Here is a 26,974-nt window from a genome sequence, read left to right as displayed (position 1 = left end):
TAATTTTTGTTGAAATAGAATTTTTATTATAATCTAAATTTTTAAGACATGGTAAGATATCAAATATCAGATGTTAATTTATTTTATTTGTTACTTTGTCCATTTTATATTACTTATTAATTATTCTCGTAACATGTCTCTTAAGAAATCATAAAATAAGATTGATATTTTTACTAATTTATCCCCTTAAGAATTTTTTTTAAAAAATTATTGACTTGTTTACACATTCAAAATGCATTAGTTGTAAAGTTAACATGAGAAAATATAATTAATTATATATTAATTTTATATATTGAAATTGAAATAGTTATCATAGTACGGTAGACAATTAACGTGAGACTAGAAGTGTGTAGGGGGACAAAGTGGTAATTTTGTTGTCAACAATGTCTTTGGGATGTAAAGAATATCCTTTGGGCAAAACTATGATGCTTTGCCCAGATAAATGAAAATTTTGGCTGAGGATACCCTTCTCACTCTCGTCTAAGGATTTTATCTCTACAAAGTATCGCCCTCTTCTCGAGGTGACCCTTTTAGCTTCTGAAGTTGCTTCCTTGAAATATTTGGTGAAAATTTTTAGTTTCAAAAATTGATTCTTTACCCTCTGGTTGCTTCAATTTTTGGTGACCAATTTAGTTTCAGATGTTGCTTCTTTGCAATATTTGGTGACCCCTTCATGTGTTTGGCTTTCTGTAGTCAACTGAGTATTTCCTGTTCTAGTTTGCTCTCCAAATAAATGTTTAACTTGTCATCGTATTCGTAGTGGGTTTTGGTGGTTTTATTACTACTGGTTGTATGCTTGCTTGACTGGACTAAGTGATTGGAGTAACTATAATTGAATCCTAAAAACTAGAGCTTGGCATGCTAAAATGTATGAATCTTAGTTGCTGGATGCTGATGAGGTAGGAGGTGGACTGATTTTGTTCCGGACTAAGACTAACTGGGAGTGAAGTTTATGTCTGTATTGAAAATGTCTTTGGTGTATAAGCATTCCGTAGCGCCAAATCCATCATTGGCAAAATATTGTACTCCACTATTTAGTCTTGCCATTTTTGGGCTTTGCTCTAAGTGAAACTATTGCATTGTTACCCCTATGATGGTTTAACTGACCTTATCCTTATTTTAAGCGCTCAAAGAAGGTTTTAGTTTCATTTAATCATCTCTTTGAAACACTGCTTATGCTATAATGCTGTAAAACCAACACATGTTTCCAGTCTATTTGCAATAGGAAGTTTTATTGCATCAAGATGCTTTGCTTGGTCCTAATTGTACATTCCTGCTGAGGATTGACAAAGCTGTTTATTAGTGAAATGCTCAATTAGTGGTGAAAGGGTCGTCATGACTTTGATCAAACAAATATTTGTGTTAATTATCCTTTCAATAAACAACTTTGCCTTATTGAGTAGTGATCCAGACTGATATTTCATCAGCTGAAGTTTCCAAATGTCATTCTCTATGTGCATCTTCTTGTGATGCCTGCAATAGGCAAGGACTAGGATGGGGATGATCTCTCCTATGAAGAGATATGGTCATTGTTGCATTCTTGAATGTATAGTGAACAAATCAACTAAATTGATTGCTACTATCAATCTTTCAATTATGTGTCCACATTTCCAGAACCACAATTCTGCTAATTTATTCAAACCTTCAAATTTTGGGCATACTGGCAAGAAAGCCCTTTCAGAACTTCCACCTGCTTCCTACAATATTGTTCTCATGCTGGTTGGCACTGTGCACATTGTCTTTTGCTTCTTCATATTCCTTCTAACAATACTTACAATTTATCATGGTGTATTTTATTTCATCTGTGATTCTATGATAAAAACACTTTCCCTAAGGATGGTCATACATTCTTTGCCAAGCATATTTGCTTCGCCAAAAGTTTCCGTTCTCACATTTCTTTTCACTTCCCCAAACATTTTGGTTTAACGGTAAGGATGCAGCGGGATGTGTGAATTTGGCGCACGTCTCGAGTTCGTACCTTACCACTGGTTCGAAGCGTGGTATTCAAGTGGGAGAAGTTGTAGAGCGGGGGGGGGGGGGGATACTCCCTCCAGTTTTCAAATGCACAGTTAGGGTTGGCCTAGCTACCTCACAGAGGATTTCTTAATCATCAAAAAATTAATTTTCTTCTTACACTTTAGCTTAAGAAGAATGTTGTAAAAGGGCATTAGCCATCATGTCCGTAGTTCTAGTTTGTGATTGAAATCTATTTCCATTGACAGAAAAAGAAAGAGAAATCTAAAATCTAACAACAGAATTATTTTTCATGCTAAGAGGACAGTTGCTGTTTGTTTTCATTATTTCTTGGTTTTTCAGTTTCCTGATCCTTGCTGTTTATTTATGTTTTTTTGGTTTTCAGTTTTCCTGAAACTAGCTTTCCTTTTTTGTATTTCCTAGATAAACTAGAAGTCTACATTCAGTTCTGATTCTTTTTTTCTTAGTTTTGCAGGTTTTAAGAAAGTTGGTAGGCTCATATCGAGGCGGCTATCATGGCACATTTACTTTCTACCACCTGTTCTTTAGATGTCTCTTCCAGCAACAAGCTGCATTTCAAGTCAATTAACCAATGTTCTACTCCTATTCCAACATCTTTTAATATGGGAATTGCTTTTTCACCCTTAAAAAAGCTAAGCTTCCAAAGCAGAAGGTCTGCAAAGTGTTTGATCAGAGCTTCAGCTGTTTCCATGAGCCAAGAAGCTAAAACCCAGAATGACTCTGGCTCTCAACAGACCACTGATGGAGCCTCCACTAGGAAGAAGGTCATGGTCATTGGTGGTGATGGCTATTGTGGCTGGGCTACTTCTCTCCACCTATCCAACAAGGGATATGAAGTTGCTATTGTTGACAACCTTATCCGCCGCCTATTTGACGACCAGCTTGGTCTAGATTCTCTAACACCCATCTCATCTATCCATAACCGCATAAGGCGTTGGAAATCTCTCACAGGAAAAGACATTCAACTGTATGTTGGTGATATATGTGAATTTGAATTCTTGGCAGAAGCTTTCAAATCCTTCGAACCTGATGCTGTTGTCCATTTTGGAGAGCAGAGGTCTGCACCGTATTCTATGATTGATAGGTCAAGAGCTGTTTTTACCCAACATAATAATGTGATAGGGACACTTAATGTACTATTTGCCATAAAGGAGTTTAGGGAAGAGTGCCATTTGGTCAAACTTGGGACAATGGGGGAATATGGGACCCCTAACATAGATATTGAAGAAGGTTATATAACTATCACTCATAATGGAAGAACAGATACTCTTCCTTATCCCAAACAAGCAAGCTCTTTCTATCATTTGAGTAAAGTCCATGATTCCCACAACATAGCCTTTACTTGCAAGGCGTGGGGAATCAGAGCCACCGACCTGAACCAGGGAGTTGTATATGGGATAAGGACAGATGAAACTGCAATGCATGAGGAGCTGGTTAACAGACTTGATTATGATGGTGTATTTGGAACTGCATTAAATCGGTTCTGTGTTCAGGCTGCTGTTGGACATCCACTTACGGTGTATGGCAAAGGAGGGCAGGTACAAATTTCCTCTTGTTCCATGTGGTACTGCATTTTAAAGAATAAACAACTAATTATATTGAAGAAATCTTGAGCTTTATCGAAATATCCTTAAGTGAAACTTCTTTGCTAGCTTCTATGAAGTGCATAAGTAAAGATATACATTGAATCCATCTCTTATGTTTTTGTTATTTGTTCTTTCGGACGAACATATCAAAAAAATTGTTCTTGGGACCATAAACAGGGTGAACTTCAATAATCAGTGACATGATCCATAACTGCCCTCATCTAAGAGAGATAAAACTCAATTCATGCTTCCATTGCCATGACTGTAACCATTCAATATGGAGACAGGGACAGGAAAAACCTTTTTTTATCATCAGGAAGGAACTGAGAAACCTTCTATATAGGAAATGCTTCAAAAACCGGACTGTAGACGTATTCTGCATACATTTTCCCCAACTGCTGAATATAAGCTGATATTTCTTCCCTTTATGCGTTTGTAATTCATGCACCAAATTTACAAATCCCATGGAAAGTAAATTTTTGTACAATTTGAGATTGTTGCTGGAAATGGAAGGTAGTGAGAATTGGATGATTTCACCACATATAGTGCATCTAACACAATTATCCAGAAAGCAAAAAAGTGGTGAGAAGGGGGCCAGCATGGTCTTTAGAAAATAATAAAAGGTGAATTTGAGTGGTTTCCTTCCTTTGGATGGGGCTTGATTTTTGTTCACTGTCCCGCTTACTGTTTGTATTAATTTAAGAACGTCTTGACCATTTACCTGACAGCAAGTCGTTCGCCATTTCATAGTATTGCTAGCTGCTTTTCTAACGTATGTTTTTTTGTTATACAGACCAGGGGATATTTAGATATTAGAGATACAGTTCAATGTGTTGAGATTGCAATTGCCAATCCAGCACAACAAGGAGAGTTCCGGGTTTTCAACCAATTCACAGAGCAGTTTTCAGTAAATGAGCTTGCAGCCCTTGTCACCAAGGCAGGGGAAAAACTTGGCCTTGAGGTGAAGACCATATCCGTGCCCAATCCAAGAGTAGAAGCAGAGGAACACTACTACAATGCCAAACATACTAAACTAATTGAGCTGGGACTACAACCTCACCTTCTTTCTGATTCTCTTCTGGACTCACTATTGAACTTTGCTGTTCAATATAAGGATCGTGTCGACAGAAAGCAGATAATGCCTAGTGTTTCCTGGAAAAAAATTGGGGCGAAGCCAAAGACTGTTGCAGCATAAATCACTTAGACAACTATAGAGACTTGAGACTTGAGTGTTCTCGTCTGTCATTTTAAATAGGAGCTATAGTATTTCTACAACGCCTTGCACATTTTTGTGCTGTAACTTTGGGAAGTATATGTTGTATTCAGAAGCTTATGAAAGTTGTGGATGTCAATTTTGTTGGGAGGAAATACTCGAGGTAGTTGTGAAACTTATATGTGAATTACTTGTCAATTTAGTTTTGGCTACGTAGACCTGTTCCTAGATCTCCTCCTCATTTCGGCAGATGAATTTTTGCTTGCATATTGACTGAAGAGAGGTTTCCTATAAGGTTTACACTTCCGGAGTACGCTCTGTTACGGTAACGATATTAGCTTGTAAAGTCGTAATGTTCAAGTAGGAAGTTAAAGATAATGCAACTTCGTTGAAAATGATTTAACTCTTGAGATAATTAGGACGTCACCTATGACGTCTGTCAGTATTGATTGCAGGTAATAAAGCCAAAGTAGTACGGCAGAACCTCAGCATAACCTGTGCAGCTTTCAGACTTAGAAACACCCCAGAAATGAACCAAAGGCAATTTCAACATTTCACTACATGTATAAATCAATGTTCATCATGTTTGATATAAAATTGTACAGAAGTTCAAAGAATGTTGAAAGATGGTTCTTCCCAGCATAAATAGGAAAGAAAACAACCCCCATTACAATTATAATATCCTTTTCTTGTTTTCTTCCCCACCTTCTGCAGTACCTATAAATTTCATGTGATGCCCCGAGTTTTGGCATTTGGTCCTTCAAATACTTCATTTAATTAGTGGTGAGATAACAACAGTGGCCATGCTCACAAAGTTACAAGCTGTTTTGGTGTCAATTTCTTGTTGTTGGTAAATAGTTAACTTGTACACAGCATAAGGATACTGGATCAAAATCGTGAACGTATATATCCACTTGTTCTTTTGCATGAGTGAGATGGCATAGCCATGTAATCTCCACCCAAACCCGCCTTCACAAAAGCCACCACAACTGAAGACAACTCATCTTGATGCAAAGTGAATTCATGATCAGCTCCTTCAATAATTTGTAATTTATGATTTGGCACATTCTTGGCAAATTCCATAGCATCTTCGACTGGCACCATTTCGTCCATTGAACCATGGACTGTCAACACCCTATTATATTAACCCATCAGGTTTAATACACAGTTGATGGATGAACAAATAACCATTCACAAGCAAAAGTAGCCTCATACCGAGAGGTGCACAATGGGCACAGAAAATAAATTAGTGCCCAACTGTTAAAAGGTCGTATCACACAGTGAGATATGACGTGAATACTTGAGAATCACTCAGTAATAATCAATTCCTGACCTGCAGCTATTGGGGATACTTCGACATGCTCCACGAGTATCAGTTGTTAGACGGTCCATCAAACTTTCCTCAGTGACACGATACTCAAACTTTCCTGCAAATAACAAGAGATGGCAGTGTGGAGGATTAACAACTGAAGGCAATCCATCAAGAAAGTAGGGATTTGGGTTACCATATATTCCATGGGTATGTTAAATTAGATTTTCTCATTGTTTTCATTCCACAGGTGTGTTATATGCAGTCGCGTGCTAGGATAATTTCGGTAAGGAGTATCAGAATAGAAAACAGAACTGATCACTCTCAGCCTAAGAACAGTGGAAGAAGCAACCACAAATTAGAGATTGCATAGGATCAACAGCACAAGGTTTACCTAGAATATCTTCTTTATGCCTCTTTTGGTGCAGTGACAAACCCATAATTTTGCACACGGATTCACCCAGAGTCTAAGGCAGAACTATGGCAAAACTCACTAGCATGGGAAGGGGTGAATTGTACAATACCAGACATTAAGAGGAACTCCCGAGCATTTGGCGATCTCAAATGTGTTGATATCAATGGTCACTCATTATTTACACAAAGGAGTTCTACTGTCGCTTTGTTTCATAATAAAGCTTCAAAATAAGCTCTTCCTTTTTCTACCAAAATACGCTCCTTTTTAAAGTTATTTTCTGGAGCCTGGCTTGCCACACAGCCTATTCCCAAGAGCAAAAATTTTAAGTACCTCGGGTGCGTCATCCAAAGTAGTGGAGACATCGACAATAATGTCACACATCGCATTGGGGCTTCTTGGATGAAATGGAGACTTGCCTCTGGAATCTTGTGTGACAAGAGGGTACCACCTAAACTTAAAGGTAGGTTCTACAAAATGGTAGTTTGACCATCCTTATTGTATGGGGTGGAGTGTTGGTCAGTCAAGAACTCTCATATTCAGAAGATGCACGCCACAGAAATGATGGTGTTGAGATGGATGTGTGGGCATAATAAGAGTGACAAGATTAGGTATGATGTTATTCGGGAGAAGGTGGGAGTGGCTTCGGTGGTGGACAAGATGAGGAAAGCCAATAAATATGAATTACAAATAATTTTTTAAAGTGAATTACAAAGTTCAAATTCTAGTTAATTGAAAATGCATAAACTTCAATAACATACAAAAAAATATGGAAGCAAGGAGTTGCTGCAAGAATGTGTATATTCCTTCGGAAAGAAAGATAAAGATCAACAGGTATCATTTAAATATAGGATAAAATATTATGTATTAAAATGAAGCGACATTTTCACGATAGGTGATGCAGAGCAATGTCTGAAATATATGCACGTTAAGTTGCGTGGACTCTTCATATAGCTGGTGCAGGATACGTGTGGGATTCGATCAACCCATATCAGATACTTTGACCAAGAGTCTTTGGACAACCCACATTAGATACATCAGACGGGTGCGGGTGCGGGTGCGGAATACGTGTGGGATTCAGTCAACCCACATCAAATACTTTGACCAAGATACTTTTCCTCATGGTCAATATTCGTTGCTTCATATTTCAAGCCAAACAGAGAGATGCTAAATATTCATGCGGTTGTGTTCCGACTTTTGGTAGACAGTAGTAATGATCTGTAAAGAGAGTTGGTGGAAGCTCTTGAATGACTTTCTTTTTCATTTCTGAGGGGAAGAATATCTATATCTTTATAATTATATTTTTATAATATTGAATATTTTTAGCTGAATCCCCGCACCCATATCCATACTCGGATTCGTATCCCCGAATCTTAAAATTTAGATTTTGCAGAATCCGACTCTCGGATTCGCATCCGTCTCGGACACCCGCACCCGAGTCCGAGCAGCTTAGTATGTAGGGGCATAGGCTTGAACTACAATAACCCTACGTTGAAGCAAACCCACTTGGCGACTAGAGTGTGATTCTTCATTATACTAAGGTGTTTGCCTCTATGTATTTGCACATAGTTTAAATTTTTATATTGATATACTCCCTCCGTTTCAATTTATGGGTTTTACCAAGTCTTTAGTTCCAGATTTGTAACCATTGCGACTTATCTATTTGAAACTTCATTATATCATTCGCATCAACCACGCTTGTGTTGTACCTCACATTTACAGCCCATGTCTTGTCTAATGAACTGTACGAAGTGATTTCCATCAGCTAAACCAGCCAAACCAAGTTATCTAACCATGTCCACTACCTTCCTAAGTGATATCATTTATTATCATCCACTAAAGTGCATAGAAGTGTGAAAAACCCAATGATCCAGACCAAAGAACATCCAACACAAAATGGGACAGAGATATGTCGATTATGAAGCACAAAAGGAAAAGAAGGCTATTGAGCATACCTTTTCTATTTCTAACATCAATAAAACCATCATGCTTTATCTTTTCTGTGAAGTCTCTGCCCAAGCGACCTTCTATCCCTCTCTCAAGATTGAAGCGGCCAGAAATATTGATGACAGTTTGTACATCCTTGTAGTTCGAAGCATACAAGAGCACAACATTTCCTCCTGTAGGTAATTATCATGAAAAAACACACTTTTAGGGGGAACTTTAGCAGTGATGCAATTTGCAGAGAAATAACCTGGAGATAGTTACTAAAACTTCATTGAGCTGCAGAATGTATTGATTTTATGAAGAGTGAATATGAGGCAAACTATAGCACAAGAAGATACTATCTTTCCTTGTTAATTTGACTGTGGCCCGACTCCTGAGAGATCAATACATCACTATCATGACAACTCAAAGTATTTGTGCAACTTTTACAGAGAAGAAATTAAGTAGAATATGTACAAGAGAAAATATCATCATAGACATCAATGGTTAGCAGGACCATATCATGCCTGGGGTAAAACATGAAGGTTATCAACATTTGCTGTTATTTGTCAAAGTTAAATTTAAAATAAACATAAAAGTAAACTCAAAGTTGCTAAATCAGCAAGCATAATTTGATTCTAACAGAGAACTATTTACTTAGATAGGAAATCCTTCTTCAACGTTTAAAAAGCTCATAATGAAATAACAATACTGAAAAGTTGAGTTTGAACACACAAATTTTTCAAATTAAACCGATGCTAGCAACAGGTACTGTTAATAATCCCTCAGGTACTGAACCATTAAAAGAACCCCCAATAATCTATTGGGGTCACATAGATATAACACACACACCCAAAAATGGAAGATATAGATCAAGAATCTATTAACATATTTACGAATCCTGATCCTGCAAAATATTGATGACCTAATGAGAAAAACTAACCTACTAACGAAGAAAGGTTATTCATTTAGTCCTCATGCACTGCAAAATAACTTACACCCTCTCCCTAAACCAAAAAAAAAGAAGAAGAGCAGCAGATTTAAGAAAAATCGCAAGGACAAAACGTAAAATTCATATGTGAAAACTTCAAGCATGATAAGCAGTAATGACAAGAAAGCTTCTATCTCTCAATGAATAAGCAGTAATGACAAGAAAGCTTCTATCTCTCAATGACTCAAATCAAACAGCAGCAAAAAAATAGCATTGCTACTAGTCCAGGAATCATCTGTTAGTTGGATTGCACATGCTGTTCCAGTATGGTGGTACTGGCATCCTCCAAATACCAGAATTCACACCCCTAGCAAGAGAACTAGAAACGGGGGAGGAAAAGAGAAAAATGGTGTAGCTTCCTAAGATCAGATATAAGTTGGCTTTCAAAGGCTATACCTTTGCTATGACCAATTATTGCTTCTATGAAACGCTCCGCCTCATGGAAGTACTCGACTATGGCACGAAGATCATCAGCTTCTCTGCGGTAGTTACCATACTGAAAGGAACCTTCACTTTCACTGACACCAAAAATAAAGTGAGTTTTTCAGTAGTTCATTTCAATTATTTTTTCTTGTGTTCATAATATTTAGAAATTAGAAATTTCTCATTTCTATATAGAGAATATAATGCTATGTGTAATGTAAGTCAAGTTTAATCCTGAGAATACTTGAAGAGAAGACCCATCTGACAGCATCCTATATGTAAAATTCCAATTTAACAAGCTGGAAGGAGCAACTTGTCGATTAAAGTCGAAAGAATCAACTACAGCTACTTCAAGAACAATATAGTGTATGCGAAACAACACAATATATGACAAGTATGAGAGGAGCTCCTAATACTTGCAAGTGAAAGGGAAAAAAAAAAAGAGAACGAAACAATGTATCGAAGTTAAATAAATGTATATTTGGTCCATATGCTAATGCAGCAGCAATCCAGATGCATATGTATTTAGTTCTCCCAATAACCTAAATAATTTGCACGTTTATAAGAACAGGTCCTCCAAGAAGATTTTCCTCACCTTTCCAAAAAGGAGAGAATTCAATAACCATTTCTACATTGAGTAAATCTAAGTTGACAGATCAAGAGTAAGAGAAGAACAAAGTTCACTGGGAGCAGCCTTCCCTTTCCATTTATTTGCTAACCTAGAGGTTCCTATATTGACTTTTGTGTTTGAACATACCCATTTCCTGCAAAGTCAAAGCGGAAGGCACTGATTCCTTCTTTCTCAAAAGTAGCAGCAAGATTCACCATGGGGATCCGATCCTGAAGTTAAAGCATAATTAATAAAGAAGATTATTAATAGTCAATCACAATCAATGTCCACAAATTGTATGATTGACGATAAAAACAGTTGAATAGCCAAAGAGTTGCATGTTGCAGGACTGAATCACATAATAAAGTAGAAAGAAAAATATTCAGTCCATTTAGGCCTTTGCTCACTATGTCCAGTCTCAAGCAGATCCCTAAATGGATTTTCATCTTAGTAAATAAGCAATAAGAATATTTTTAGATAGAAAGGAAGCACATCAGCAAACTAGATTCAACAATACTAAAACATAATATAGCAGTCAATAAGAGTAGTGGCATATATAAGGACAAGTAGATGCACTGACACACCACATATTTCCTAGGATGCAATTCATATGTTCTCCAAGGAACGACGGAAGTTATGATGAGAGTACTCACACATTGAAAACAGCTATTTAATTCTTATTCAAAATGCTTACAGGTGGTGTGAGAAAGTAAAAAACCTTCCTTTGTTTTTTCTTGGGTATGGTAGTTGGGTTGGGGGGAGGGGAGGATAGATATAGAAGCAAGAGAATGTTTCTGTCAGCACAAATTCCTCTACACTCAGTTATAGAAAAAAGAAGTTCCTAAAAGAGTTTAACCAAGTTCAAGCTTAAGCTTGCATGTTCCTGCATAGCAAAAGCAAATAAACCATATTTTATATAAGAATATCTACTTCTCATTTTTTTTTTAAAAAAAAGTCATACCAACCCAGAACGACAAGTCAGCAAAAATCAGACAAATGAGTATATGAATAAGACACATACATAGGAGCTATAATTCTTACGTGTTCAAATTACTTTGACAAACCTTCAATGACTTGAAACCATGGCAGATAATTACAAGCTCCAGGGAATTTGTTTCATGTAGCACGCCCACCAGTTCCTCACCATGACTATTATGTACTGTCACACGCTTATGCTGAGTCCCTATGGAAGAAAAAGAAAAAGGAAGGGTGATAAAAACAAAAGATCGGCATCACTCCGGCATAGTCAATGGGACATAGATAATTGCAAGGATAGCTAAACTACAGCATGCTTGATTCACATTCATTAAACGCTATTAAAACTCCTGCACAGATCACAATACTACAGCATCATAGATAAATGAAAGGTTATCAAAACTACAGCATCATTGATTGACGTCCATTAGCTGCTATTGACCTCCTGTACAAAACTTTAATATTAATATTTTCTTAAAAGGTCTACATTTAGATCATTTATTACGCTATGCGTAAAGATGGTCCAAGTCGAAACTTAAATACATTATCAAATAACAAAGACTTCCTTTTTATTGCCTTGTCTCACATATAGTGCTGATATTTTCTTCCTTCGGAGTTAAAAATGAATTAAACGATTGGAACCTACATTAAGCAGAACTCTCAAGTTGCAATGGCCTATCTAATTACCATAAGGTCATCTAAACATGAGTAAAAAAGAATTCTTAAGGAATTTCATATTTGATTCAACAGTATTCCATGTAAACAGGACCGCCTAGATATTTCTTTATGGGTTGTATCACAACTCCACAATGCAAAATTTCAGCCAATAATACAATATAAATAAATTCTTTTTTTGAAGAATCAAAACCATGATAAAACGGGTCCAAATGAGTATTGAAGATTCACATAGCTGAACGCAACTAGTTTGATGTTATGATCCAAGTCCCACATTGATTAAATGGGAGTCCCACATTGATCAAATGGGAAGCTCATATGGGTCTTATATAACCTTTGGTTCTCCTACCTTAATATCTAGTTTTTGGGGCGTTGGATTGTATCATTTGAATTGAGGCGTAGTACTATCAGTTGTTAAACCATCAATAGAAATATACGAATTGGCTGCTTGATTTTCACCATTCAGTACTAAAACTTGATAATGGGAATTGAAACGAGTGTTTTAAAAAACAACAACGGAAAAAAGCACGAAATTTTATCCTTGGCAAAACCAATTTAAAGATGATTAAATTCAATAAAACCTTAGAAACCCCAGAAAAATCACTAAAAGAAACGAACTCTTCATGAATCTTGATGATCCAAAAGATGAAGTTTTGTAGGATAGCGAGATGAAATATCCAATTCATAGTAAAGTGTTTACCTTGTAGATTGGAGATTGAAGGGGAGGGAGCCATCTGCAAAGCTTTGGTCTCTCGGAGCTTCCTAGTAAGGAAGAGATAATTATGCTTGTAACAGACATCTGTTTTTCTTCTCCTGATTTATGGTAGCCATTATGGTAATAATAATATTTCATAAAATGGTCAAATTGGTCCTTAATACATGTGATTTTGTTTCATACACATATATTGCAATAGAATAATCTCATTTTAACTTTGCAAATTTGTAGCCTAAAAATAGTAGGTTTAGGTGCGAAAAAAATTATTTTTGTTATAAAACTAAGTTAGCAAATTAATAAGAGAGAGAGTAAGATAAAAGAGAGAAAGTAAGAATTCGTATATCTATGTGTTCCATTTTCATTGCCAAAATATGATAATTTATAGCCAAGAAAAGAGAAAAGATGGTGGGCAACTTGCCCTAGTGGAACATCCACTTTTAAAACACTCTCCCTTGGATGTCCACGTGTAATAAAAAAAAACTTAACAAGAAACAATATACGTAGTTATTCTGAATATCCATAGATATTGTGTCTCGTTAAAACCTTACTAGGAAAAACCTAGAGGAAAAAAGCCTAATGAAGAAAAAAGAGTACACACATCTAATAATACGCCTTGAGTGTTGCCTCATTAAAAACCTTACAAGAAAAATTCAGTGGGACAAAACCTTGGTTAAGGGAAAAAGAGTGCAGTGCATATTTTACTCCCCCTGATGAAAACTTCATTTGATATTTTATGAAGAAAAAAGAGTACACACATCTGATAATACGCCTTGAGTGTTGCCTCATTAAAAACCTTACTAGAAAAATCCAGTGGGACAAAACCTTGTTTAAGGGAAAAAAAGTGCAACGCATATTTTACTCTCCCCGATGAAAACTTCATTTGATATTTTGGAGATGACACATTCCAATGTTATATCTTAGTTTCTCAAAAGATGATGTTGGTAATGCCTTTGTGAATAAATCTGCAAGATTATCACTCGAACGAACTTGTTGTACATCAATATCACCATCCTTCTAGAGATCATGTGTGAAGAATAATTTTGGTGAAATATGTTTCGTTGTGTCTCCTTTTATGAAGTCACCTTTCAATTGAGTTATGCACGCGGCATTGTCTTCGAATATAACAGTGGGTACTTTGACATCATTTTTTAAGCCGTATCTTTCTTTGATGAACTGTATCATTGATCTCAGTCAAACACATTCTCTACTTGCTTCATGAATTCCTATTATTTCAGCATGATTTGAAGATGTAGCAACAATAGACTACTTTGTAGATCGCCATGATATAGCAGTTCCTCCGTATGTAAATAGATAGCCTACTTGAGATTGAGCTTTATGTGGGTCTGATAAATAACATGTATCTGCATAACCAATAAGGTTTGCACAATCTTTGTTAGTATAAAACAATCTCATATCAATGGTACCCTTTAGGTGTCGCAAAATATGCTTAATACCGTTCCAATTTCTTCGCATTGGGGATGAACTGTACCTTGCCAGGAAATTAACAGAAAATTTTATATCAGGTCTGGTTGCGTTAGCAAGATACATAAGTGCATCAATAGCACTGAAATATGATACTTCAGGACCAAGAAGTTCTTCATTCTCTTCTAAAGGTCAAAACAGATCTTTATCCACTTCAAGTGATCGAACAACCATTGGAGTACTTAATGGATGTGCTTTGTCCATGTAAAATCGTTTTAAGATTTTTTCAATATAGGCAGATTGGTGGACAAAGACCCCATCTGCTAAATATTCAATTTGCAGACCTAGACAAAGTTTTGTCTTTCCATGGTCTTTCATTTCAAAAATCTTTCTTTAGATATTCAATTGCCTTTTGGACCTCTTCAGGGGTTCCAATAAGATTTATGTCATTAACATAAACGGCGAGTATAACAAACTCTGATTTCGTTTTCTTAATAAAAACACATGGACAAATGACATCATTTATATAATCTTCATTTATCAAGTACTCACTAAGACGATTATACCACATACGCCCTGATTGTTTCAGACCATATAATGATCTTTGCAATTTGATTGAGTACATCTCTCAAGACTTAGTACATTCTTTAGGCAATTTTAATCCTTTTGGTATTTTCATGTAAATTTCATTATCAAGTGAACCATAAAGGTAAGCTGTAGCTACATCTATTAGATGTATTTCAAGATTTTTATGTACAGCTAAACTAATGAGATATCGAAAAGTTATTCCATCCATAACAGGTGAATATGTTTCTTCATAGTTGACCCTAGGTCTTTGAGAGAATCCTTGTGCAACAAGGCATGCCTTGTATCTTACAATTTTATTTCTCTCATTTCGTTTTCACACAAAAATTCATTTATAGCTAATTGATTTTACACCTTTAAGGGTTTGAACTACAGGTCCAAAAATCTCACGTCTAGCAAGTGAGTCTAATTCTAATTAAATTGCCTTTTGTCATTCTGGCCAATCACATCTACGTCGACATTCGTTGATGGATTTAGGCTCAAGACTTTCACTATATTGCATGAGGTTAAGTGAAACATTATATGCAAAAATATTATCCACCATCATTTTCGATTGATCTAAATTTATCTCATCACCGGTAGAACTCATTAAAAGTTCTTTAGTCACTTGAATCTCGGGTTCACTGATTTCTTTAAGAATATCAGTATTACTCAAATCTTGACTTCTTCAGGAGGTTCTTTTGTAGTATCATCTTTATTATTTCTCATGCTTCTCTTTTTAGAATTTTTATCCTTTGAACCCAATGGTCTACTACACTTCAGACGTGTTTGGGATTCAAAAGTTATGATACTAGTAGATGGTCCTTTTGGGATAACAATCCGGACATGCACATTCACTGCAGGGATATGTGACTTAGTTATCCGTTTCAAATTAATAAATGCATCTGGCATTTGGTTTGCTATTTTCTATAAGTGGATGATCTTCTGGACCTCCTGCTCATATGTGCGAGTACATGGATCAAAATGAGATAGTGATGAAACTTTCTACGCAATTTTTCTTTCGGGTTCTTTTTTCTCTCCACCTAATTGCGGGAAAGTTATTTTATCAAACCAACAATCTGCAAATCGAGTAGTAAATAAGTCTCCTGTCAATGGTTCAAAGTAGCAAATTATGGAGGGTGATTCAAACCCAACATATATGCCCAATCTTTGTTGAAGTCCCATCTTTGTACGTTGTGGTGGTGCTACAAAAATATATACCGCACAACCAAAAATTCTAGATGGACTATATTTGGATCATGAACAAATACTAATTATGATGGAGAGTATTTATTATAATTTATCAGTCTGAGACATACAAGAGTTGCTGCATGTAAGATAGCATGACCCCAAACAGTAATCGGCAATTTAGTTTTCATTAGTAGAGGTCTTGCTATCAATTGTAGGAGCTTAATAAATGGTTCTACAAGGCCATTTTGAGTATGAACATAAGCAACATGATGTTCAATTTTTATCCCAATTGATAAGAAATAATCATCAAAAGCTTGAGATGTATATTCTCCAGCATTATCAGGGCGAATAGTCTTAATTGGATAATCTGAGAATTGCACCCTTAATCTTATTATTTGTGCTAACAACTTCGCAAATGCCAGGTTGAGAGATGATAAGAAACACACATAAGACCATCTAGATGATGCATCTATTAGGACCATAAAATATCTAAACAATCCACTAGGTGGATGAATAGGTCCACATATATCCCCATGTATACGCTCTAAAAAGATAGGAGATTCAATGCCAACCTTCAGGGTTGATGGTTTGGAAATTAATTTACCTTGATAACAAGCAACACATGAAAATTCATCATTCGTAAGAATCTTCAGGTTCTTTAACGGATGTCCAGTTGAATTTTCAAGAATTCGTCTCATCATTATTGATCTAGGATGACCTATTCGATCATTCCATAGCACAAATGTATTTCGATCAGTAAACCTCTGGTTTACGATCAAATGTGCTTTAATTGCACTAATTTTTACATAATATAGGCTAGACGATAAAGTTGATAATTTTTCCAAAATATATTTATGGTCTGAGACACTCTTGGTTATACCAAGGTATTCAATATTCATTTTATTTAGTGTCTCTTAACATCATATCCATTTCTGCGGATATCTTTAAAATTTAACAAGTTTCTTGGGAATTTAGAAGAGAATAGTGCATCTTCTATAACAATCGTTGTCTCCTTAGGCAGAAATATAGTGGCTCTTCCAGAGCCTTCAATAATTTTTGAATTACCAGAAATTATAGTAACATTTGCTTTTCTTCTAATCAAGTAGAAAAAATATTTTTCGTCTTTAAAAATGGCATGAGTAGTTCTACTATCAATTACACAAATATCCTCATGATTGTTGATCATTGATCCAAATATAATTTGAGGCATATTCATATTTTTCTTCATAAGAAAATAAAGTAAACATTATAATTAATACATGACTCATTATACAAATTTTATTTATTTACATTAATTAATAAAATACAAACATATTATTTAGTACAAACAAAATAAAAAGAAAATTATTTAAATATTGTTAGGCTTATCAATATTCATATTTTCTTCTAAAAAATTAAAGAAATAAGCTATATCCAGATGCATAGGCTCAATAGAATCTTCAGAGATAAAGTTTGTCTCTTGATTATTTTTTGCCCTCTTCAAGGATGCCTGATATAACTGAACCAAACGTTTTGATGACTGGCAGGTCCGTGACCATTGTCTCATACCTCTACATTTATGACTTATACTTTCTGAATTTTTCTTTGGTATAACTTCTTGCTTTTCACTCTTCTTTTTATATTGCTGATCATTTTTTGGTGCCAGCCGAACATCATTATTATAATTTCTTCTCCGACCAAGACCATGATCACGATCACGACTGGGGCCATGACCTCTTTCTCGTTGGTTATAATTTGCCTGATTCACTTCAAAAAGTAGTAAAGAACCAACATGCCATCTATCATAATTTTTTATTAACAGTTCGTTGTGGCGTTCAACAATAAAAATGTGAGAAAATAATTTAAAATATTTTTTAAACCTCTTTTCACGATATTGCTGCAAGAGCATATTCGCGGGTGGAAATATGGAGTATATTTTTTCAAGTTTGTCTTGCTCAGTGATTTCTTCTCCACATAAATTTATCTGAGCTATAATTTTAAACAAAGAAGAATTATATTCAGTTATATTTTTAAAATCAATTAATCTCAGATTGAGCCAATCATAACACGCCTATGGAAGGATGACCAACTTCAGATGGTTATATCTTTCTTTTAGATTCTTTCACAGTTTAAGGGGGTCTTTTAATGTGAGGTACTATAATGTTAACCCCTCGTCAAGATGATGGTGAAAAAATATCATGGCTTTGACACGGTCTTGACTAGATGCCGTATTTTCATTTTTAATGATGTCAGCCATACTCATCGATTCTAGGTGTATTTCGGCATCTAGTGCCTATGATGAGTAACATTTTCTAGATATATGAAGAGCAACAAATTCAAGTTTAGAGATATTAGACATTTTAAAAAAATAAAATTCTTACCTTCTTGTTACCTTCTTAAAATAGCTCAAAGTGATGGAGGCTCGTGTTGATAACGTGTTATCAAACTAACTAACGTAGCAAATTAATAAAAGAGAGAGTAAGAGAAAAGAGAGAGATAGTAAGAATTCGTATATTTGTGTGTGTCATTTTCATTGCCAAAATATGGCAATTTATAGCCAAGAAAAGGGAAAAGATGGTGGGCAACTTGCCCTAGTGGAACATCTACTGTCATCCACTTTCAGAACAATTTTATGTTTTTCCTCTAATTTTACAGATATTCAAGGCAAAAATGCATAATTTTGCTTTCTTCTTTCCCAAATCCATATGCATTTCTATTCCAACTATAAAAATGTCAATTTATAAAGAACATTGTAGATAATAAAGTTCGAATTCGAATCAGAAAATAACAATTAAGACATCAAAATATTACAACAGTCGTAATATTTAATTTCAAATATAGTGAATGTTGCAATCTCTATAGATCATGTTAGAGATGAACAAAATCGAATTAAATCACAAACTGAGTCAAATCGGAAAAAATCCAACTAGTGATTTGGTTAGACTTGATTTGATATTGAAAGAAAAAACCTGACTATACTTTGGTTGATTTGATTTCAACTAAAATAAACCAACTCGAGACCACGCCAACCCAACATTATATATATAACTTGTAAAATTTATTTTATACATAAAAGTATTTAGTTTTATATAATTTATAAATTATTCTTACTTTTTCACAATTTTTATCTTTTAACATATTATTTAAAGCTTGAAACTTATCTACTTTTAATATTCTTGTCTGATCTTTTTCTATGCTTCTATTGAGCCGAGGGTCTTTCAGAAACAGCCGTCCTACATTGGTAGGAGTCAGGTCTGCGTACACTTTATCCTCCCCAGACCCCACGATGTGGGATTTCACTGGGTTGTTGTTGTTGTTGTTCAAGCTTGAAACTTAGAATTTTGAGTGGTCCAATGAATGTTATACTCCATAGATATTACTAACTCTAATAAAGCTCACATCAAAGTGAAATTATTACTAATGCTAATAAACAAAAAATATTTAACACTAAGAATGACAATAATGTTGACTATTTGTTCTTTAGTTTACATTAGTTTGGACAATTGAAATATATAACCTAATTTTAGTTTTTCTTTAATGTTTAGTCATGTAATTAATACTTATTAGACTTATTTTAGCATGATTTAGTACTTTTAAATTATGATCATTTTCAATATGACATATTAATTTTCAATAATTGTTTTATGCAATTTCAATATTTTTTTTATTGAATATTTTAATGTCATCATTCATCTCATAGTTTGTGTTATTTTCTTAAGAAACACCTTAGATAATTGTATTTTGGTAGGAGTAAAGAAATATTTAAAGTACAAGTTAATTATATGTTGGTATGAATAATTTATCGAAAAAAATCAAAAAAATCCGAATACCTAAAAAAATCCGGAAAACCCCAAAAAAACCGCAAAAAAACCCGAGTTTTATTAATTTGTTTTAGTTTATAGATTTAAAAAGTAAACACAAATGATTTGGTTTGGTATTTAAAAAATCTGAACCAACCCGGTCATGTACACCACTATATCATGTTATTTTTCTCCTTTTAATATAAATTAAAAGGTTTTTGAACTTGATCTTATGTTGATGGACTTGTATTTGAATTCAAAAGTTTGAAGCTTGATCTTGAACCTTTGTCTTGATCTTGACTTGATTTTGAATTCAAGGCTTGGAGCTTCGTCTTGAATCTTCGTCTTGATCTTCACTTGTATTTGAATTCAAGTGCTTAAGTACTTGAACTTGTAACTTATTTATCACATTTGATCCAGAGCTCTCTCTGAATTTTTGTTAGATCCTTATTTATAGTTGTAGAAGGGAAGTGTTGTGATAATAACAAACTTTTTTGGCCAATTAGATTTAAGTTGACATGACACATTGGTATGTCACTTGTACACGTGACACATTTTTATTAACATTTGATTTAACTAGACATGTTGTATCATTATAATATGTGGCATGATCCTGACTCATTTGTTTGACTTGACATGCCATATCATTTGATACGTGACATCAGATTCGGACTTCAAAATAAATGACATTTTGGGCTTAGCAAAGTGGACTTATTATTTGTAGTCCATATTAATGGACTAATAAAATTTAATTAAATTCATATTTATTGGACTTAAAAAATTAATTCAATTATATTAATCCACAATATTTATTTGACATAATATATCTTAAATAAATATTATATTAGCTGATTTTTTACGGATTTAAATTCAATAAAATTTTATTGTCCACAAATGCAAATGGAAAATCTTAAAATTTCTTTTTCTCCACATAAATCATAAATACAAATTTTTTTTAAAAAATATTCATTACAACTTTGTGATTTGGCAGCAAACTCAATAATGAAAGTCAATTTATACATATGTTGTTCGAGGAAAAAACAAACAAAAACTGTTTTTAACTTAATAGGGTAGTACATATATAATGATATATAACTTTGTATAAACTTGTGTATGAAGTCTATAATAATATATATAAAAAAAATAGAAGAAAAAAATATTGTACAACAGTGTTTATATACTCATATACAACGTTATACAATTATTATAATTTTGTATAACATTTTATACAAAAACTAGATTTCATCTTCAACATTATTTTTTCAACTAGTTTGTCGAAAAGTCAATATTTATCAAACTCAATCAACCCAACATTCTAGATTTTAATTATTACAAGCTTTTTCAACTATTTTTATATCATTCGAACATTTGAGATTAAGAGTTTTTTGATTTTATTGGTATAGTTAGTTATGAAATTCTTTTCATTAATTTTTCTCTTTTATTTGTTCTCATTGAACTTTTGTTTAAAATTCTCTTTGGCTCTGGAAGAATTGACCAGATTTGAAAGTTGCACTGAACTCTAACCTCTTGATAGTCTTACTTTCTTTTCAGGTGCAAACTATTTTGGATATTGAATAAGGTTATAGCAACTTTGGGGTACATCTCTTTTCTAGCCAACTATTGGCCATGCGTGTTGCAAATTATAAAACTTCAACCAGTAAACATAACACCCCAAAATTCTAACTCAGATTAGACCTGAAAAACCCAAAAGAGATTCAAGTTTTGCAAGAATTTGACTTTTCATGGGAACCATCTATGGCCTGTAAAAGTAATCATAGATCATAGATGTGCTCGTGATTGTTTCACTAGTCCGGTCTATGGATCGTAAATAACCCTACAGACCATAGATCAAACTGTAAAACAAATTTTTGAAAAAAAAATAATTCCTAAGTTTTATAGACTGGCTTACGGGTTGTAAAGACTTCTACAGATCATAAAAATGACTCGTAGACCAAGTCTTGAAACTTGATTCTTGCCTGATCTTTATGAAACCTTTCAATGGCCCATAAAAGTATCTTTGGACCATAGATCAACTCCTGAAACTCAAATTTTGAGTGACTTCTACGGACGTACAGGATGATCCATAAAATGGTTTACAGCCCATAAAAGGGTCTATAGATCCCAACTTCAGAAACTTCAGGAACTTTATTCTTTTAGGTATGTAAGACTATTATAGTGTAGGACCTAGTCGGTCTTCACACCCTATATCTAGAACCCATGTAGTAAGATTAAATCTAGGATTTTATCCCAAGTTTCATGAATTTTGAATTGTTCTCACTTTCTTATCATTTATTCTTGATTCTTATCATTGCGATTGTAGTTATTCATGTATTTTTTATCCTTGATTTTGTTCATGTTTATTTTATGACATGAACCCTATTTAGTTAAGAATTGTTGAAAGCTCTTGCATATCCATTATCATGCATTGTTTTTAGAATCACAATAAGTTTCAACTATTTAAGTTATCATAAAAGAAGAGTTTTAAGGGAACTTGAATCATTCCAAAAGCATTATTTTCACAATAAGAGCACTACAAGTTTTAATAAAAGCATGAACAGTTTTAGAAAGAGGTTTCAATAGTTAAAAGAAAGTTCATTATGATTATAAAGAAGTACTTTTGAGTATTAAATCAACACATATATTAATATGAGCGTTATTGCATACTTTGGGAGTATTATTGAGCACCGATTTGTGTAAGAGTTTAGGTAACTTAAACCTCATAAACTGCTCCGTCAGTGCATATAAAATTATGTCGTTGATTTGGGCGACTCCTAATACAACCCTTGGTAAGGGCTTAGATTGGATCCATAAGTTCAGCTCATCCTTTATCCTACCAAAGTATTGGATGGCTCTTGCAATGTGGGCAAGATGTTGCATCATCATGAGACTCCTAGTGCTGGTTGTCGGTTAGAGAAACTCTCCAAGAAAGTAAAGTGTTTTTAGTACTTGATATTATTGCATATTCATTGTAATGATTTACTTGTTTTCGTTACACTGACATGTTTTACTTCCAGTTGAGTTACCTATAGTTTCCTTTCAGCATATGTATTTTAGCTAGAATGTTGTTTCATTCAGTCTGATTACATACCGTATATTTTATGTAATGACGTTACTCGATACTGCATCCTTTTATGATGCAGATACAGGTATTCGAGATAGTCAATATGCGCTTCGTTGAGATATTTGAGTCATCAACCTTTGGTGAGGCCTCTTTTCTTTCAGAAGGCTTCGTTCTATTTATGTCTTTCAGTTTTAGTAGACTTTTAGTTCATTATTGAGGTAGCCTTAGGTCTTGTTCTAGTACCTATCTTCAGTTAGTAGAGGTTTTGTAGACCGGATAGTGAGTCAATTAGGTCTTGATATTCAGATGTTTTAAACTTTATTATCTATGTTCAGATTTCTTTCAAACTTGTGCATGAGGTATCTCTAAATAATTTTAAATGCTCAGTTTATAAAGATTATGCATGTATATTTAGTCTTTCGCTCAGTAATCATCCAGGGCAAGGATTTTCTTGGGACTAGAAATAGTTTTTGAGTGTCGGCCACATCCAGAGTGTAGGTTCAGATAATGATAAACTTGGTATCAGAGTATAGAGTTCAAGTATCATAGGATGTTTATGAAGTCGTGTCTAGTAGAGTCCTTCTTATCTGTGTGAAGCGCGCCGCATCTATAATAGGAAGTCTATAAGACATTAGGAAACATCACCCTTCTTTCATACTCTAGTTCGTACGATAGACTTTAACTCTATAAAAGTTTCTTCTAACTCGTATGTTCGCGTATTTCAGATCATGCCTCCAAACCATACCGCCAACCAAAGAAACACTATAAGTACTAAGGTTCCCGCTGGAACCAATGCGAGTTACATGACTATACCTTCAAGGATGCAGACCAGAAATGGAAACTGCTCGGCAGATCAAGGCGCCAGTTGGGACTCAAAGAATGCCTGTTAACACTGTGAGGGTTCCACAGACACCTGCTCCTCATCCTCCCCTCACTTCAGAGGCTTAGTTTAGAGGAGATATTCAAATGTTCACTAAGTTAGTAGCTGCTTTGTCATGCCGTCAGGGCACTACAGTCACTAACTCCAGTTTCCAAGAGTTGTTAGCTATGATAAGGATAAGAGATTCCCTTAGGATGAACACACCAGTGTTCACATGATCCAAGGTAGAAGAGGATCCTCAGAACTTCATTGATGAGATATAGAAGATTCTTAAAGTAATGCATGCTACTAAGATTGACGGAGTTGCACTTGTTGCTTATCAACTCAAGGATGTAGCAAATATTGGTACAACCAGTGAGAGGAAGGTCATGGTAAGGATATTGAACCAGCTGTTTGAGCTAATTTTTAGGAAGCATTCCTGAACCACTTCTTTCCCCAAGATCTAAGAGAGGAAAAGGTGGAAGAATTTGTGAAATTTAAGAAGAAGGGGCTAAGTGTGAAGGAGTACTTGGATGAGAAAGTTTGTCTCTGGATTGGGAAAATATATGAAGAAGGAATGCAAGGCTACACTATTGATTTCTGATATGGACATCTCCAGACTTATGGTTTATGCTCAACTGGATGAGGAAGATAAGCAGAGGAACAGGGAAGAGAACCAAAATAAGAGGGAGAGGTCAGCAGGTCATAGCCCAATCAGCAAAGAAGTGGTAATGGTAACAAATCTTTTTCTAGAAGAGGTCATGTGGACCCGCACTATCATCAACTGGTGCACCTGCGTCGAAGAGTAGAAATGATAAAAAGTTTTAGGGTAGTCAAAATTTCAAAGATCAGGGTTCTAAGTCATAAGGCAGTGTGGCACAAGGAGCTACTCGGATCCCACCTTGTGGCAAGTGCGGTAGGACCCATCTGAGAGAGTGCTATGATGACACAAATAGATGCTATAAATGTGGGAAACTAGGTCACTCTTTGAGATATTTCCCAATATAGAAGCAAGGTAATGGGGCACTATGGTCTAGTCTTCATCAGCAGCTCCATTAGGCAGGGTTCCTCAAAAGGGTGATACATCAGGGATAGGAGACCGTTCAAACCATATGTATACTATTTCTAGTCGCCAGGATCAAGAAGATTCTCTAGATGTCTATATTGGTATGCTAAAATTCTTCTCCTTAGATATTTGTGCCTTACTTGATCCAGGTACTAGTTTATCTTTTGTACTCCTTACATTGCCATAAAATTTGGGATCTGCCCTGAACTACTTTGAGAGCCTTTTAGTTTTCTACTCTTGTTGGTGAGTCCATTCTTGCCAAGAGAATCTATTGAAATTTCACCATCTCAATTCATTATAATAACACCATAACTGATTGATTTGAGTTACATATGGTGGATTTTGATATCATTCTAGGCATGGATTGACTATATGCTTGTTATGCCTCAGTTAATTGTAGGACCTGAATTGTAAAGTTTCAATTTACAATGAGATCGTCTTATACTGGAAAGGTAGTCACGCGGTGCCTAGTGGTTATTTTATTTCATACCTCAAGGAAAGAAAGTTAGTTTCCAAGGGGTGTATCTATCACATAGTCAAATATAGAGACTCTAGTATTGAGACACCACCCCTTCAGTCAGTTCTAGTTGTGAACGAGTTCGCAGAAGTGTTTCCTAATGATCTTTTAAGAGTTTCTCCCGACAGGAGATAGAATTTGAAATTAATGTCATTCTTGATACTCAACCCATCTCCATTCAACATATTAAATGGCTCCAGTTGAGTTAGAGTGTCTCACATTAGGGAGCTCCTATCCTTTTTGTAGATGGTTTTTTTAGAATGTGTATCGACTATATCCAGTTGAATAAGGTCATCATAAAGAATAAGTATCCCTTTCCTAGAATCGATGATCTATTTGAACAAATTTAGGGTGACACTTTTTTCTCTAAGATAGACCTTAGACCCGACTATCATCAGTTAAAGGTGAGATAAAGAGACATCACGAGGACAACCTTCAAGACTCGTTACCTTTGGTTTGACTACCGCCCCTGCAATATTTATGGATCTTATGAACAAAGTTTTTAAGCAGTACATGGATATATTTGTTATTGTGTTTATTGGAGACATCTTCATATCTAGATCTACTCTAGAAGTGAGGAGGATCATGATAGTCACCTCAGAATTATCCTCTAGACTCTCAAGGATCGTGAGTTATTTGCCAAGTTTTCAAGGTATGAATTTTGTCTAGATTTAGTGGCGTTACTAGGCCACATTATATCCAGCAAAGGTATCTAGGTTGTCTTACAGAAAAAAGAGGCAGTGAAGAATTGGCTCAGACCCATATCCCTAATTGATATAAGAAGTTCCTTCGGTTTGGCCAGTTACTATTGAAGGTTTGTAGAAGGGTTTTTTACGCCTTGAGTCTACACCTAGGCGTGGTCGGAAATTAAAAAAACATTGATGGTTCCCAAGCGAACCCTTGGCCTGACTAACTCACTAAGCAGAAGACTTAACTCATAGAAATATAACTCATGATGGGTATGCAAATTTATAAAAGTGCACTTCTCATAAAAAGGTCTCAAAATATACTCTGAATATAACATAACTCAATGTTTTCTAGACATGAACTCAAAGAATAAAACTGAATAACTCAACTCTGTCTATGTCTAGTTTATGAAGCCTCTAAAACTAACTCTGAAAATAAGTATCAAGATAGGCCCACGGTTACCTAAAAATACTAGTAATGTAAAGACTGAAATAAAGAGTCAAGAGCTCCTCTGAATGAAAAGAGGTATCACCAAAAGCTAGATGAAAAATTGATCTTCAATGATGCGCTTGTTGAGGATCTCTATCATAAATTGATGCAGCACCAAGTGGCATTAGTACATGGAATGTACGGTATGTGAAATAGCTAAAAATAAACTTACTCAAGGATACTCAACTCAACTCAATGTATATCCAATAAACCCAACTCACTAAAGCATGTAATATATGAAATAGACAATGTTTTACAAAATATAAATATTTAATACAACTCAGTATAAAAAAGTGGGAGTTTCTCTAATCGACAACTATCACGATAAGCCTCATAATGATACAATGAACTGTTGTCGTTGCCACAACCATCCAATACCTTTCCTGGGTAAGGCACACAACTCACTCATGGATCCATATAGAAGCCTTTAGTAAGGCTGGTAAGGAGTCACCCTAATGAATAACATGATCCTATCCTACACTAGCTACGTAGTTTATGGGGTTTGAGTT

At 34.9% G+C, this 26,974-nt stretch overlaps 2 protein-coding genes across 4 annotated transcripts; one reads left to right on the top strand and one right to left on the bottom strand.

Moving 5' to 3' along the window:
• Positions 1-407: 407 nt before the first annotated feature.
• LOC129889235 (UDP-sulfoquinovose synthase, chloroplastic) lies at positions 408-4,996 on the top strand. The gene is made up of 3 exons (XM_055964455.1): positions 408-521; positions 2,450-3,533; positions 4,375-4,996. The coding sequence occupies exons 2-3, from the start codon at positions 2,490-2,492 to the stop codon at positions 4,774-4,776; spliced, it is 1,446 nt and encodes a 481-aa protein (XP_055820430.1). The 5' UTR covers positions 408-521; positions 2,450-2,489; the 3' UTR covers positions 4,777-4,996.
• A 303-nt stretch (positions 4,997-5,299) lies between these two features.
• Positions 5,300-12,946, bottom strand: LOC129889234 (putative uncharacterized protein YDL057W). 3 transcript variants are annotated; one of them, XM_055964453.1, is made up of 7 exons: positions 12,816-12,943; positions 11,530-11,648; positions 10,613-10,695; positions 9,829-9,950; positions 8,471-8,635; positions 6,128-6,221; positions 5,300-5,929 (listed from the first exon to the last, which is right to left on the bottom strand). In XM_055964453.1, the coding sequence occupies exons 1-7, from the start codon at positions 12,847-12,849 to the stop codon at positions 5,683-5,685; spliced, it is 864 nt and encodes a 287-aa protein (XP_055820428.1). In that variant the 5' UTR covers positions 12,850-12,943; the 3' UTR covers positions 5,300-5,682. The 3 variants fall into 3 exon arrangements, 2 of the variants coding, with proteins under 2 accessions (XP_055820428.1, XP_055820429.1); XR_008766854.1 differs by having other exon boundaries at positions 5,830-5,929; positions 6,010-6,221; positions 12,816-12,946; XM_055964454.1 differs by lacking the exon at positions 12,816-12,943 and having other exon boundaries at positions 11,507-11,596.
• Between the last annotated feature and the right edge of the window lie 14,028 nt (positions 12,947-26,974).

The sequence above is a fragment of the Solanum dulcamara genome, chromosome 5 (genome assembly GCF_947179165.1).
Source record: "Solanum dulcamara chromosome 5, daSolDulc1.2, whole genome shotgun sequence".
Classification (NCBI taxonomy): domain Eukaryota; kingdom Viridiplantae; phylum Streptophyta; class Magnoliopsida; order Solanales; family Solanaceae; genus Solanum; species Solanum dulcamara.
The sequence above is the reverse complement of the archived record's forward strand: the minus strand, read 5'-3'. Positions and strand labels throughout refer to the sequence as shown.

Bases quoted from the DNA above. Each gene is read 5' to 3' on its own strand.
- LOC129889235 (XM_055964455.1), top strand. From the start codon at position 2,490: ATGGCACATTTACTTTCTACCACCTGTTCTTTAGATGTCTCTTCCAGC. The intron at 3,534-4,374 runs GTACAAATTTCC...TTTGTTATACAG, and splicing joins TGTATGGCAAAGGAGGGCAG to ACCAGGGGATATTTAGATAT.
- LOC129889234 (XM_055964453.1), bottom strand. From the start codon at position 12,849: ATGGCTCCCTCCCCTTCAATCTCCAATCTACAAG. The intron at 11,649-12,815 runs GTAAACACTTTA...TTTCTTCCATAG, and splicing joins TTCAATCTCCAATCTACAAG to GGACTCAGCATAAGCGTGTG. The intron at 6,222-8,470 runs GTATGCTCAATA...TGTTATTTGCAG, and splicing joins TGATGTTAGAAATAGAAAAG to GAAAGTTTGAGTATCGTGTC.